The sequence below is a fragment of the Suncus etruscus genome, chromosome 7 (assembly GCF_024139225.1).
Source record: "Suncus etruscus isolate mSunEtr1 chromosome 7, mSunEtr1.pri.cur, whole genome shotgun sequence".
Taxonomy (NCBI): Eukaryota; Metazoa; Chordata; class Mammalia; order Eulipotyphla; family Soricidae; genus Suncus; species Suncus etruscus.
Window position 1 is genome coordinate 27,182,787 of NC_064854.1, and position 13,958 is coordinate 27,196,744.

General features: G+C 42.1%; 1 protein-coding gene across 1 annotated transcript in view; it reads right to left on the bottom strand.

Moving 5' to 3' along the window:
• Window positions 1-13,958, bottom strand: part of PIP4K2A (phosphatidylinositol-5-phosphate 4-kinase type 2 alpha) — a 161,303-nt gene that overhangs the window by 16,814 nt on the left and 130,531 nt on the right. Inside the window, exons 5-6 of the mRNA XM_049777801.1 lie at window positions 10,446-10,592; window positions 9,376-9,414 (exon numbers count right to left, since the gene is read on the bottom strand). Of these exons, the coding sequence (XP_049633758.1) occupies window positions 9,376-9,414; window positions 10,446-10,592 (186 nt within the window). The remainder of the gene's footprint in view (window positions 1-9,375; window positions 9,415-10,445; window positions 10,593-13,958) is intronic.

A 13,958-nucleotide genomic window follows, 5' to 3' on the forward strand; every position in this document is an offset into this window, starting at 1 on the left:
AATAACACCTGAGCACCACCAGGTGTGGCCCAAAAACCAAAAAAAAAAATTTTTTTTTTTGAAGCATGCCCAGCAATGCTAAGGACTTAGTCAGTCCTGGCATTGGGCTCAGGAATTACACTTGGTGGTGCTTGGACGACTATGTAGGATGCCAGGGATCAAACCCAGGTTGTTCTCAAGCGAGGCAAATACTCATCCTGCTGTACTATCGCTCAGTCCCATCCTTTTTCTCTTTATTTTAGAACACAGGTCTATACTCAATACTATAATAATATTGGTCACAGTAAAAAATGACTTATGTGTAATTAAGGCACAAATGAACTTGTAGTTGAGAGTCAAGATGTACCAGCAACTATATCAGAATCTAAAGAAATATAAAAGTTTATAAATACTTCTAGATTCAGGAGGAGCAGGAAGATAGTTCATGGTCAATTTAGCAAAGGCAGAGGATGCAGAGGGGGTAGCCAGAGGGAACTGAGGGTCCCAATATAAAGAGTCAGAGGCTATTTCTTCCCATTAGACAGCAAAAAGGAGAGTGAATGAGTGAAAGGGGGAAGGGAAGCCCAAGGCATTAATTTTTTTCCTTTTGATCTACAGAGATTTAGCACATTTTATAAAAATAAACATTTCAAATTATTACAAATGTGACATTTCTAAGACCTTCCTAAGAAAAGTTTTTAAGATGTTTATAAGGTCTTTCTTATTCCCCATACAAATAAATGTCTATCAAAAGGATTTTATTTCAGATGGAGATGAACCTGTTCATATGTGTATATATATATGCATATAATCTATCTGCATATATTACATATTGATATTTAGTTATATTTTTGCTTATTTCATTGCATTCTGTGACCTGATGTATGGTTGTCAGGAATAGAGGTAGTTTAAGAACAATAAGTCAGAAAATTTATTTTAGAAAGACTTATAATATCTTTTAGATAACTAAAAACCTTTTTTTTTTTTTTAGTTTCTTTTTTTTTTTTTTAACCACCCAAAAACTGGTGGTACTTAGTGGTTACTCATCTGTGCTCAGAGATCATTCCTGGTGGTGCTCAGGGGACCACATAGGGTACTGAAAATCAAACTTGGGTCAGCTAGCTGCATGCAAAGCAAGTACCCTAACCATTGTACTATGTCTCTGGCCCAATAACTCAAAAACTTTTTTTAAAGAACAACATACAAAGTGTTTATAGTTAGGAGAGAGCTCAAAGGGCTGGAAGATAGGTTGACATGCATAGGGGTCTGGAGTTCTATTCCCAACATAATGTGTACAGCCAAGTAAAGTAGTCCCAGTGGCCCTTAACATCACTGGGAAGGGGCCTTCACCTAAATTCCTCCTCCAAGCATACTAAAACTCAAACCACAGATATGTAACATCTGTATTTACAACCTATGACAGCTTCAAATACACAGAATCCAAACAACTATGAAAGGATATAGGCTTTACCATAATTTTACAATTATACTCAATTGTACAAAGTTTACAAAGTACTGAAAAACCTATATTGCTATTAACAATAGGAAAATGAAAAATACATGGATTTAAAGTACACAGAGCCAAAAATCTATATACCACAGAGCCAAGTTCTTATTTTAGTCTGGCTGAAAACCCCAACAGGAAGATGGAATGATGGCCTGTCACACTTGAGTGTTTAATGCAAACAGGATTTTGGCACCAGGAGGTTTCAATGCAAAGGATAATATGGAGCATAGCACTCTGTGATTAAAGGACTTGAATTTCAGAAAGAAGTGAATTTTTGTTCAATGTGCTCACTTGGCAATCTATTAAAAAAAAGTCTAATTGTTAAGCTTTTATTCAAAGATTACTGCTTGGTACTGACACTCTGAACGGAATATACAGCCTTAAAAATATGAACTAATTATTATCCATATTATTGTCCATAATTATGAGGACTACTTGGGGGTCATGATTGCCTCGTTAGTTCAAGTTCACCTGAGTAAAAGAAAACTTGCAGAAAAATGTTCCCTACTTCCCCTTGACTGGGTCACCAAAAAGCTTTGTGAAAATCAGTTTAATGGGGCTGAAAATTGACTCCAGAAACCTTTCAGTAAGGGGGGAGAAACTGAGGTCACTTAGAGACTGAGGTGGGACAAAGATGATTTGATTAAATAACACCACCGGCATGTGACCAATGCAGGGATCGTGAGAAATGTTAGAGATTTCTCATCTACCCAGCTGTGCCCTTCAATGTATTCGACCAAATGAGGGAAGATGGGCCAAGTTAGGGCAGAAGAAGTGAAGGCCAAAGGTATCTGCTCACAGAAGGAATCTTTTATTTTACTTTGAGTGGGGGAGTGAAACTGGAGCCACACTGGTGGTCCTACGGGCTTACTCCTGCCTCTGTGCTCAGGGTATCATATAGGGGTGCCTTATTCCAAGGTAAGTGCTTTACCTTTTACCCTCTATATTCTTGTTCTCTTTCTTTCTCTCTCTGTCTTTGTCTCTCTCTTCCCTCATTCCCTCTTTGGCCCTTCACAAGTAGGAACAGTTAATAGAATGGCATCTGTCTAATTTCAGAGCTTGGGATATAATCCCACAGACCCCTGCTAATTTATCATTCCCACCTTCCACCCCTCCCAGGGGCAGGAGTACATTCATGGCCAGCAGCACCATATGGGCATTTCTTACTTCAAACCTGTTAGAATCTTTGGATGGCAAAGATTTCCCTGGCCAGGCTTGGGGAACAGAATTGTAGTTCAGTGGAGAAGCAGAAAGGCCTTGCTTCTCAAGACTTCTGGAACTGTTGGGGACTATTTGTCCCTAAATTCTCAGGCTAATCCTTCTAGAGTAACAAGTCCTCCTCTTCTAATGTTGCCTGGTTCCAAAGACATAATAGCCCCCAACCCTCCAAAGATGATGTCATGTGACAGAAAGGCTGGTGCGTGACAGGTCAGACATAACCAGTAGGCTTACTTCCCCTTGGAACTGTCTAGAACACCATCTGTGAGATGTCAGCATTGGGAAACCTAAGCAAAAATCACCCCTAAACATCCTGGTTTAAGGCTAATTAACAAATACTATAATTTTATCATCTTAATCATCATACATCTGTAGCCTCTTGGCTTAAATTCAGGCCACAAATTAAATTTTGGAAGTTCTTTCTATTTGCTAGATGGAATGCTGCTTGGTTCATGAGTCACTGAATAAAATCAATTCTCTAAATAAATAAAATTTGGAAGTTCTTTTTTTTCCAGCCCAACTCTTTTGGAGACCAAGAGGTTAAGATTTATCAGTTTAAAACATCTTACTGGCACTGTTCCATGTGTCTGATAAGTAAAATAAAAATGATCAGAGGGAGAGTTTCCCAAAGTGGGAGCAAATGTCCCCTTATGGAATAAACTGGGGGTGGGGGGGAGAAGTAGTTGCCTTGAATGAAAGTAGGGGGTATCTCCTATCTGATTCAAGAAGGCAGATTCCCAAGCAACACTTTTGTTTGTTTTGGGGTCACACCTGGCAGCGCTCAGGGGTTACTTTTGGCTCTATGCTCAGAAATCGCTCCTAGCAGGCTCGGGGGACCATATGGGATGCCGGGATTCGAATCACCATCCTTCTGCATGCAAGGCAAATGCCCTACTCCATGCTACCTCCACCCCTCCCTTTTTTTTTTAAAGGGGTGGTCATGAAATAAGTCTGGAACCTCTGATCTGAGGCAAGTGAGGAATCCTAAACCACCATAAGCCAGATTAGCTGTGGATATGATTGTGGTCTCTGGGCAATGTTCACAGGGATCACGGATGGGATTTCTGCTCTCCACATGCTGCACGGACCAGCCAGGCCACATGCAATTCATCTTCCAAATGCCACTTCCCAGGGGCTGGGCACATGGCCAAGTGGCAGAGGACATGTCTTTCTGGCGTTTGATATTCTGCCTCCCACACATGTCCCTCGTAACCCCCAATCACCGCCAGGTATAGTGCCAACAACAAAGCTAATGGCAAATACAGTAATACCTCCCCAGCACCCCTTTCCCAGATCCCCCACTGGTTAACTGGACAGGGTTCACATACTTGCTGGGAGAAAATGAAGGTATGCAGCCTCTCGCCTTTGAGTCATAGCCCTCACCTTACCCTACACTCGGAAGGAAAGGCCAGGACACAAAGTGGCACTAAGACAAGAAAAAAACAAACACTTTAATTTTTACAAATGAGAAAAAAGTGAAAAGATTCGTCCTATAACCCTAACCTTAACTGAAGGCAGATCAGTAACTGGGGCTCAGCTTCCCTAAGGCCCCTGTTTTGGGTCCTCCTGAAGCATCTTCAGGTCAAGAAGGAGAAATTACTAGGGCTGCCTTTAACTTCAGGTTTGAGAAATAAGCACAGAGGAGAAATGGTGCCTGGCATATTGGGTCCTGGGACATATGACCCTAATAATGGTGGTGGTGGTGTGGTGTGGTGTGGTGTGGTGTGGTGTGGTGTGGTGTGGTGTGGTGTGGTGTGGTGTGGTGTGGTGTGGTGTGTGTGTGTGTGTGTGTGTGTGTGTAGGGTACAAGAGTCGGTTTTTTTGTGTTGTTTTTTTTTTTTGTGGGGGGCGCCACACCCACACCCGGATATACTCAGGGTTTATTCCTGGCTATGTGCTCAGAAACCGCTCCTGGCTCAGGGGACCATATGGGACGCTGGGTATCAAACTGCGGTCCATCCTAGATTGACTGCATGCATGACAAATGTCCTACCACTGTGCTATCACTCTGGCCCAAGAGTCATTTCTATCTCGGGAAAAAAGAATTTTGCAGAAGATGGTGAAAGCATAAATAGGGTTTAGAGCCTGAAAACTTGACATTCTCTCTTTCATGCATCAACCGATGACAGTGGAAAAGGAAGCAACTTGTTACTAACTTGGAGCAGCAGAGCAAAGATTTCCAGGACACACTGCAGTGCTTTTTTTGTACCTGGGATTCCAATCCTACCATCTGCATTACCTTGTCATCAACTGTAGCTCTAATAACCAGCCGAGAGGTAGTAATTAATTATAATTTGTTACAATTTAAAGATCACAAAAGAAATGCTGAAAACTGGTTTAGGAAAGCATTTTTCAGATAGGAACGGATGATGAATTCACCCCAACCCTCAGTGCTCGTAATAGGTAAAATGTCAGAGACAGTGACAGTCACTTAATTGCTTGTGCAATTCACAATGTCCAAGAATCGACAAGGCGGCTTTTTGGGGTCCATTATCCAAGTGTCAACAATGATCATCGCCAATATAGTTATACAAATGCCAATTGAGGGGCAGCTGTTTTCTTTCAAAGGGGTTCTAGGGAGAAGGTTATATGTTAAAAGGGATCTTCTGATTGTGACTCTCCGACTTCATTAGACAGACTTGCTTTACCTAATAAAACCAGACGTGAGTTTTGAGAAGAAAGCAGTAGAATCGAAGACACAAAATGCATATTTGTGTAAATCCCCAGGACCCTGGCTCTGGGGAACAGGGGCTTTTTAAAGAGTCAGGTCAAATCCCCCAGAAACCAAGTGAGTCCAGTTATGTTTTCTTTTACTTGCCGGATTCCCTGCTGAGGAGCTGGTTTGTTGGCAGCATGCTAAGACTGTCATTTGTAAAAAGCAGGCCGCTTGGCTATAATTACTAATTTGATGTCACACTGGAATTGCAGCGCAGCTGTGAAAAGATCGACCACCAGGGAGATCCGCATTTCTCTGTCTCATTTACAGGAGGAGAAACCGCTGGAGCCGTGAATGGAAGATGTCCTTCCATTAAAAAGGAAAGAATTAAAGTCTAAAACAAGTCAAGCAGCTGTCAGAATTTGACAACACTTATTATTATTTTTTTTTAAAAAGCACCCTCTGCTCTTTGGGGAAAAAAAAAGAAAAAAAGAAAAGACATCTGTATGTATGCTCTGATACTTGTTGCCCTGAAAGTGATTCCATTATTGTTGAAATATAACTTCTTAATTTCCTTCAGTTCCATCTTCATTATTATGCTAATGCGGGTTCCACTAATTACGTGTCAAGCTGAAATCTCCAGGATGGGACTTGTCTGCACCTATCGTGGCAAATATTTGAAACGACAGTTTTGAAATTTGTCATCAACAAGTTAAAAGTATGGGAAATTAAAGCAGTTATAATGACGTGAAGGAAAGAAAAATGAAGAATTCCAACGACTAATTAAGCCACATCAACAGAGATTCTCTGTGAAAACAGGTTTTTTGCATCGTGACAATCATTTGGTAGAGAATATAGTTCGACATGATAGCACCAAAAATAGAGCTATTCTAAGACACTGGTTTCTTTATCAAAGGCTAAAACATAGAAGAGTTGTAATCTTCTACTAAACCAACTAATCATCTAACCAACCTACCACCCTCCCTTTCTTCCTCTCTTTCTTCACTCCCTCCCTTAATATCTCCCTCCATCTTATATTCAGGGCTTATTCCTGGTTCTGTGCTCAGGGATATGTACGGTTCAGGACTATATGGGATCCCTAGGATTGAACCTGGTTTAGATGTTTTTTTTTGGTTACACCTAGCGGTGTTCAGAGTTTACTCCTGACACTGTGCTCAGGAATCACTTCTGTTGGCCTTATAAATGGGATGCCTGGGACTGAACCCAGGTTGGCTGCATGTAAGGCAAGTACCCTACCTGCTGGCCCCTCTCCAAATGATTGTCTTTCTAACAAGCATGCATTTATTTGGGAAGACAAAGTAGGGTGTGCTTTTTGGGAGTGAAACATATAACCTGAAAGTTGGGAGATAAAAAGGGGAAGCAGAGACTTTTTTAGAGCTTCAAAACAAACCCAAGTATTTTAAAGAGTGCAGCTCCATAAATAGCTTGTTTTGTAAGATATGATAATTTAATAAATTTAAATAACAGCTCTATCAGAAACAGCATACCCCAATTGCTACGGCAGGCACCAATTACTGATTTTAATTACATTCTCATTCCATATCTTCAAAATATTTCCAATTGCCCAGTTCCTGTGAATGCTTGTAACTTAGATGCTCTCAGAGCCGTTCCTTCTGGAAAAAGCAGGGCTAGATCTGAAGCTTGAGAGAGGGGGAGGGCATAAAATTCTGCTCAGGAGAACTGCAGGGTTTTCCTACTTAAATAGTGTGACAGATAGTAACTTAATGGTTTTAAACCTCTGGAACACGGTCATACAGCATATTCAGAAAATCCCAAGCTCCTCAAATGAAGGGAACAGGTAGTTTTACAAATAGTAAAAAATCAAATATTTCCACTAATTTTTAGAATAAGATTTGAAGCGAACTGCATTTGTGCCATATAATTTGGAAAGAAAAAAATGTTTCACCATGATGAATGAGTCTTGATTAAGGGGTTAAGAATTTTTGACAGGGGCCGGAGTGGTGGCACAAGCAGTAAGGAATCTGCTTTCCCTGCGCTAGCCTAGGACAGGCCGCGGTTCCATCCCCTGGTGTCTCATGTGGTCCCCCAAGCCAGGAGCGATTTCTGAGCACATAGCCAGGAGTAACCCCTTAGCGTCACCTGGTGTGGCCCACCAAAATTTTTTATTTTGACGTAAGGGGGAGAGAGAGAGAGAAGGAGGGAGAGAGAGGACTGGCTAGTTTCTAAGTAGAACGTTTGAACTGGCTGTTATCTTCTAAGGTGGCTGTAAGGGTCACAGGACCTCATTCACACAGAAATTTAAGGTATCTTACATAAGAGGATGACATTTGTTATCAATTGGGCTCATTCCCCAGACACTGAAGGACAAATCTAACATCCTGTACCTCCAAGCTTTTGTCTCTGCCCCTCATGGTACATGATCCATGGAACTTCCCGATTTCAGATGGATCCCATGTGAGGTGGGGAAAGCAGAATGGTCCCCTGACTCCCCAGAAAGGATTGGAGAAACAGTTGGTATCTATGAGGACATCCCAGTAGAATCCCCATCCCCAAGAGTGTGTCATTAGGAAACTGTTCTAATCTTTGTCTAATGAAGGGAATTAGAGTGCTAGGTGTGGTGGGTAGTGGCCCTGTGACTACAGTTCTGGGAAAGGAGATGACTGACTGAATGTCATCTCTGAGGAGACACTGCCATGACAGGGATGGCCACCAACTGAGTCCTTCTGTGTCCATGTTATGTTTTGATGGCTGAGTTGTCTGTCACTGGGCAGTGGTACCATAAGTCTGTCCTTTCTGATGTGGGTTATGGTCAGGAGGATCTAGCTCCTGGTGACTGCACCTTAAAAGATAAATAGGAGGAAGAAGGTCATAGTTGCTTCAGGGGACTTGAAAAGAAGTTAAAACTGAGCAACCAAGATAGAAAGGAGGTCTGAGCCACACTTTCTGGGCAAGAGACTTCAAAATCTGTGAGACTCTGAACAGCTCAGCAAGGGTCTTGTTCAGAGCTGAGAAGCACTTGAGTTTCTTGGGTCTCTGGAGTAAGAAACCATCAGAGTAACACAGAAGTCAACTTGTCAGCATTTCTGCTTCAAGCTGGTACTCTGGAGTAACTTGCAAGGAAGTTGGAAGTATAATGACACATTTGCCAGGACACACACACACACACACACACACACACACACACACACACACACACACACACACACACACACACACACACACACACACACACTCTGGCCCAAATTGGGACCAGAGAGAGTATAGTGGGTCAGATATTTTTTGCACGCAACTGACCCAGGTTCAGTCCCTGGCATCCTATACGGTCACACACACTCTGGCCCAAATTGGGGCCAGAGAGAGTATAGTGGGTCAGATATTTTTTTGCACGCAACTGGGTTCAAACCCCGGCATCCTATACATCTCCTTAGCCCCAAGAGTGGTTCCTTGAGTGCAGAGCCAGGAGTAATAACCCCTGAGCACCACTGGGTGTGGCCTCAAAACAAACATGAAAATCTCCAAAGCAAATATCTGTGACATACAACATGCATACCTGCAATTTATAAAGCTATGTTAGACTACAATGAGACTTTCATAAAATATTATTAAAGAATGAGAGTGGAGGAAGAGAAAAACAAATATGAAAAGATGGGGGCAAGGGACCAAGTGATCTCAGGTGCATTGCTAGTGTTAAAGGACAGAACTAAATATCCAAGCCAAAGGCAACAACAATGGAACCAAGAGATCCAAACTTTAACAATCTAAACTTAAAATGGGCCTGTTATACTGGCAGACTGAGGGGATAGGAGGTTGTATAGGATGCACTTGGGGAACATTGTTGGATTTAGGTCGACACTGGTGGTGGGATGGGCCCTGATTCATTGTATGTCTGAAACCCAACTATGAAGAACTTTGTAAATCACAATAGTTTCAATAAAATAAAATTAAAAAAATTATTAAAATGAGTTTTTTTTTAAAGGCACAGTTTGAGTCTGGCCCAGGGTTGAGTGAGCAAGACGAAGAGCAAGGGACTTACCTTTTCTTTGTCACTCGCCTCTCTGGCCACCGTGGAGCCCTGAAACACAAAGACAGAATCAGACCATGGGAATGTAGTGAATGAACACTTTTGCGTGGGGCTCAGGAAATGACAGGGACTTGGCTTTGGAGCCACATCCAGGGGAAGGAGACATCCTAAGGCTGACTCTGTCAATCTGTAGGCTCTCTGGTCTTTCCCAGTTCCTTCCTTCCCAAGTCCCCTCAGCTCCCCTCTGAGAAAGTGAAGAAACCTGCCCATGACCTGAATGACTCTGATGGAGCATTCTCTGCTTCTTGCAGCTACAGCTGCCATGCCACTGGGACTCTGCTGTTGTCTCTCCACATGGCCTGAAGCTGTGGCATGTTCTCTCCTTCTTCTATCCTCCCTCCCTCCCTCCCTCCCTCCCTCCCTCCCTCCCTCCCTCTCTCATCTCTCTTTTCCACTCTCCCTCCCTCTGTCCCTCCCACTCTCTCTCTCTCTCTCTCTCTCTCTCTCTCTCTCTCTCTCTCTCTCTCTCTCTCTCTCTCTCTCTCATTCTCACTGCCTGCCATACTACTTAAAATGGCATCCCTTCCCCATATTCTATCCATGGCATTTAAGACCTCCTAATAATGTAGTCACACATGACTTAACCATGGGGCCCCACCAGGTAAGGCACTGTTGGCAACTTCCTCATCAGCCCTTTCCCCAATAATGTCTTCACACACAACAAGATAGGGCAACTTCTTCCACACCTAGGCTGGTCACCATAGCCACAGGCATGGTTGACATGGTCTATTAGCTTCAGAAATGTTGACATGACACAAGACTGCACAGTGGGATTTACTTCCTCTCTGTCTTGATTCTCTCCTCCTATGTCCCCTGCATTTCCAGCAGTGCCTGATATGTATTTGTTGAGTAAATGAGACATAGTCTCTTCTATAAGATCTAACGGTCTGCAGTAACTATCTCAACTCACTGCCTGGTGACTTCAAAGGCTGAGCACATCTACACTGAGTATCATCCATGCCAACATTCACTCACTTGGAAAGGAAAGCTTCATTACAATAAATAAAAACGAAAGAACTCACCTTTAGGTCATATTTCCTATATACAGACAACCGGTGGCTGAACACATTTCTTGTCACAATCACATATATTTCAACACCATCAACGTTCAGTCGGTACATGCCCAAGAACTGGGGGAGAAGGGTGACTCCATGACACTCCACTATATACTGCAGGATAGAGAGAGAAAAGGGGAAAAAATAATCCAGTAATCAAAAGGGGCTCCAGTGGAGTGAACACAACTCTTTCTCTTTGACACAAAATCAAAACCTCTAACCAGTAAGGCCTGTTTGCAGAAAAAGATCATGGCTGTACGGACTGAGGCTAGATCTGTGTCTGCTGTAGACAGACACAGATAGGACAATACAATTCTAATGAGGTTATCTTTTTCTAACCTTCCCTTTAACTCTGTTATGTCAATGCTGAGACCTTGTGGTAAGAGACAAGGCAACACTTCTTTACATTAATGCTTTAGAAGTCTAAGTACACACCACTAGAGCATCAGCATTTTCCTCCCTAGAAGGTCTCATGGTCACTTCACAACCTTGAAGCTGAGAAATTTGGCCAATAAGATCAGCTGCTATAACAGAGTTGAAGCCAAGATCAAAGAAGACATTGTGGCGAGAGATCAGGATAGGAGTCAGTAGAGCAGCTCCTCTCCAGGAATTTCCATTCCTGTGGGCTGCTACTGCTCCAGTTGGCAGCATGAGAACTAGGTGCTGCCCCCAAACTGATGGCTCAGCCACCATCCTCCAGACCCACAAAGATTTCTTGGGGCTTAAGAAACATGAGAGGCTCTGTTGACATGAGGAGCTCCCTGTTCACAAAGCAGTGACTATGGGTCTCATTGCTGTTGGGAAGAAGCCCAGGTTGGATTTCATCAGATCTCTTGGGTAAATCCTAGTTCAGAGGTCATTTCGGTTTTTGTTTGTTTGTTTTGTTTTGTTTTTATTTTTGGAGCCACACCTGGTGACAGACACTCAGCGGTTATTCCTGGCTATGCGCTCAGAAATCGCCCCTGGCTTGGGGGACCATATGGGATGCCGAGGGATCAAACCATGGTCTGTCCTAAGTTAGCCGTGTGCAAGGCAAACACCTTACCACTTGTGTCACCACTCCAGCCCCATCAGAGCCCATTTCTAAGGAGTTGCAAAAACACAACTGGAGTTGGAGTCCTTAATGACCATTCTCTACAAGGCCACCAGGTGGAGACATCTCTCCTTGCAAGCAGACCTTAGAAAGCAGGGGCCCCAGGGTCATCCCCAAGGATGTCAGGGTTTCCTTTCCCATGGGAGGGGTGGGGATGGTTTTGAAAAAGCATCCATGGCATATGTTCTCTCTCTAGTCTACAGGACACAAACGGTTTGGTTTCCAATGCAGAAAAACTGTAGGCACTGTGCTTATTCATAAAACAAAGCCTTGAAGAAGGGTGACCCAGTGGTAATGGCGATGCTTGGGAAGATTTTGTTGACTTTCTCTTATTATACTATACTTGAATTTTTCTTTTTTAGCTGTTTTTTTTAATCTTATTAAGATTATTAGAGTATCCTTAAAACATTTTTAGTAGTAAACACTCAAAACTGAATCTCATAATAAGTCCTCATCTTTGTAGCTTAAAAAAACTTTAGTTTCCACCAGTAAAGAAAAGATAAAGTACATACATCAGCATAAAGGTTCAATTTTTTTTTTTTTGCCATCCTAAATTTAGGCAAGTTGTAAAGAAGCTTTTGTCTATCCAGCCCCCTTTTCTTACTAGTCAGTTCTTGAGCAATATATTTTAATTTGGGGGTTTTGACTGAACATAGTAATAACTTGACTCATTCAATCACATGAGTGGGGACATTCTGTATTACTCTCCTTAAAAAATAAAAAGCTCAAAAAAAAAAAAAGTATGGGGCCGGAGAGATAGCATGGAGGTAAGGCGTTTGCCTTTCATGCAGAAGGTCATCGGTTCGAATCCCGGCGTCCCATATGGTCCCCCGTGCCTGCCAGGAGCAATTTCTGAGCATGGAGCCAGGAGTAACCCCTGAGCACTGCTGGGTGTGACCCAAAAACCACACACACACACACAAAAAAAAAAGTAAAATAAAAAGCTCATGCAAAGCTGGCTGTAAAGAGCCCTTGCTTGAAATCTTTGCACATTCGCTCTACAAATATCAAAAGTGCTGTGAGCACATGCCTCTAAAGAAAGGCAACTGGCTGAGCATGAAAACCATAGTGGTCCAAAGATTCCTTCCTCACTGTATAATGGACAAAGAATCATTTAGGTTTTACCTGCTGACAGGCATGTGCAAGGTGCTCTATTAATCAGTTTGGGGGTCTTGAGCATGTTTGCTACGTCACTCTTTATCTGAGTTTCATTAACAGAAAACAAGCATCATAGTTCCTACTACAAAGGTATTGGGAGGATTAAAGAGAGTAGGATGTTAAACACCCACTGATGAGATACTATGGTGGTTAAGCCATTTGCCTTGCATATGGCTGACTTGGGTTCAATCACTGGCACTGCATATGGTCTCCTAAGCCCCATCAGGAGTGATCCCTGAACAAAGAGCCAGAAGTAAGCCCTGAGTACCTTTGGGTGTGTCCCCCTCAAAGCCCTAGAAATACAAACAACCACCCTAGAACTCATTTGACTATTATAATGCAATGATAAATTGACTTGGAAAAATTGGAATTTTAAAACCCCAAATTGCCACCAGCCAACAGATCCATTTCCTTAGCAGTGAAGCACTCAGCAAGAATAACAAGTATTATGAATCCCTGATTGGTTGTTCTCCTCATGCAAAATGAAATGCCATTACAAGATTCACAGCTGACTGCAGGGCTGGGCAGAGAGGAATCGAAGTGATGTACTGCAATAGATACATATTTATATCTCTGCAGGAGAGTGTGAACCTGGGCTCTGGCTTTGGGAAATTGCTGTTATTATCATGTTTCACTCATTTTTTAAGAGGCTTGAAGTGACAATTTAAGATAGCAGCAAATTAATGTTTCAATATAGTCTTGTCTCATTTAATGCTTTTGAAAGGTTAAATTATCTGTAATCCTTATTGTGCCTGTACGTTTATAGATCACTTTAACAACATGCTTTACACACAAGAGAAGAAAGAAAGGCAGGCTTCCAGTTAAAGATTTGTTTTAGAATGACCAAACATATAAATAATCCAAACTTTCCTTGAAGGGAAGTTTCCAGATAATGGTCTATGAAGTGTCAATATAATTTTAGATATGTATTTTTTTCAAGTCTAAAGGAATGTAAGGATGACTCCATATAGGCTCAGGCTCAGATGAATAAGAAACTTTCCTGTTTTTTTTTTTTTGTAAGCTGATGAAGACCAGGTTTAAAAGGAACAAATACTTCTCAGGAGTATTTAAAACATCCCAGTACTGAGATAATGTAGAATATACAAAAATGTAAACACAGATTACTTTTTTATTTGACTGACTTTGGAGTCACACCTGGCCATGCTCAAGGTTTATTCCTGGCTAAACTCTCAAAAATTAACTCCTGGCAGTGCTTGGGGGACCAAGAG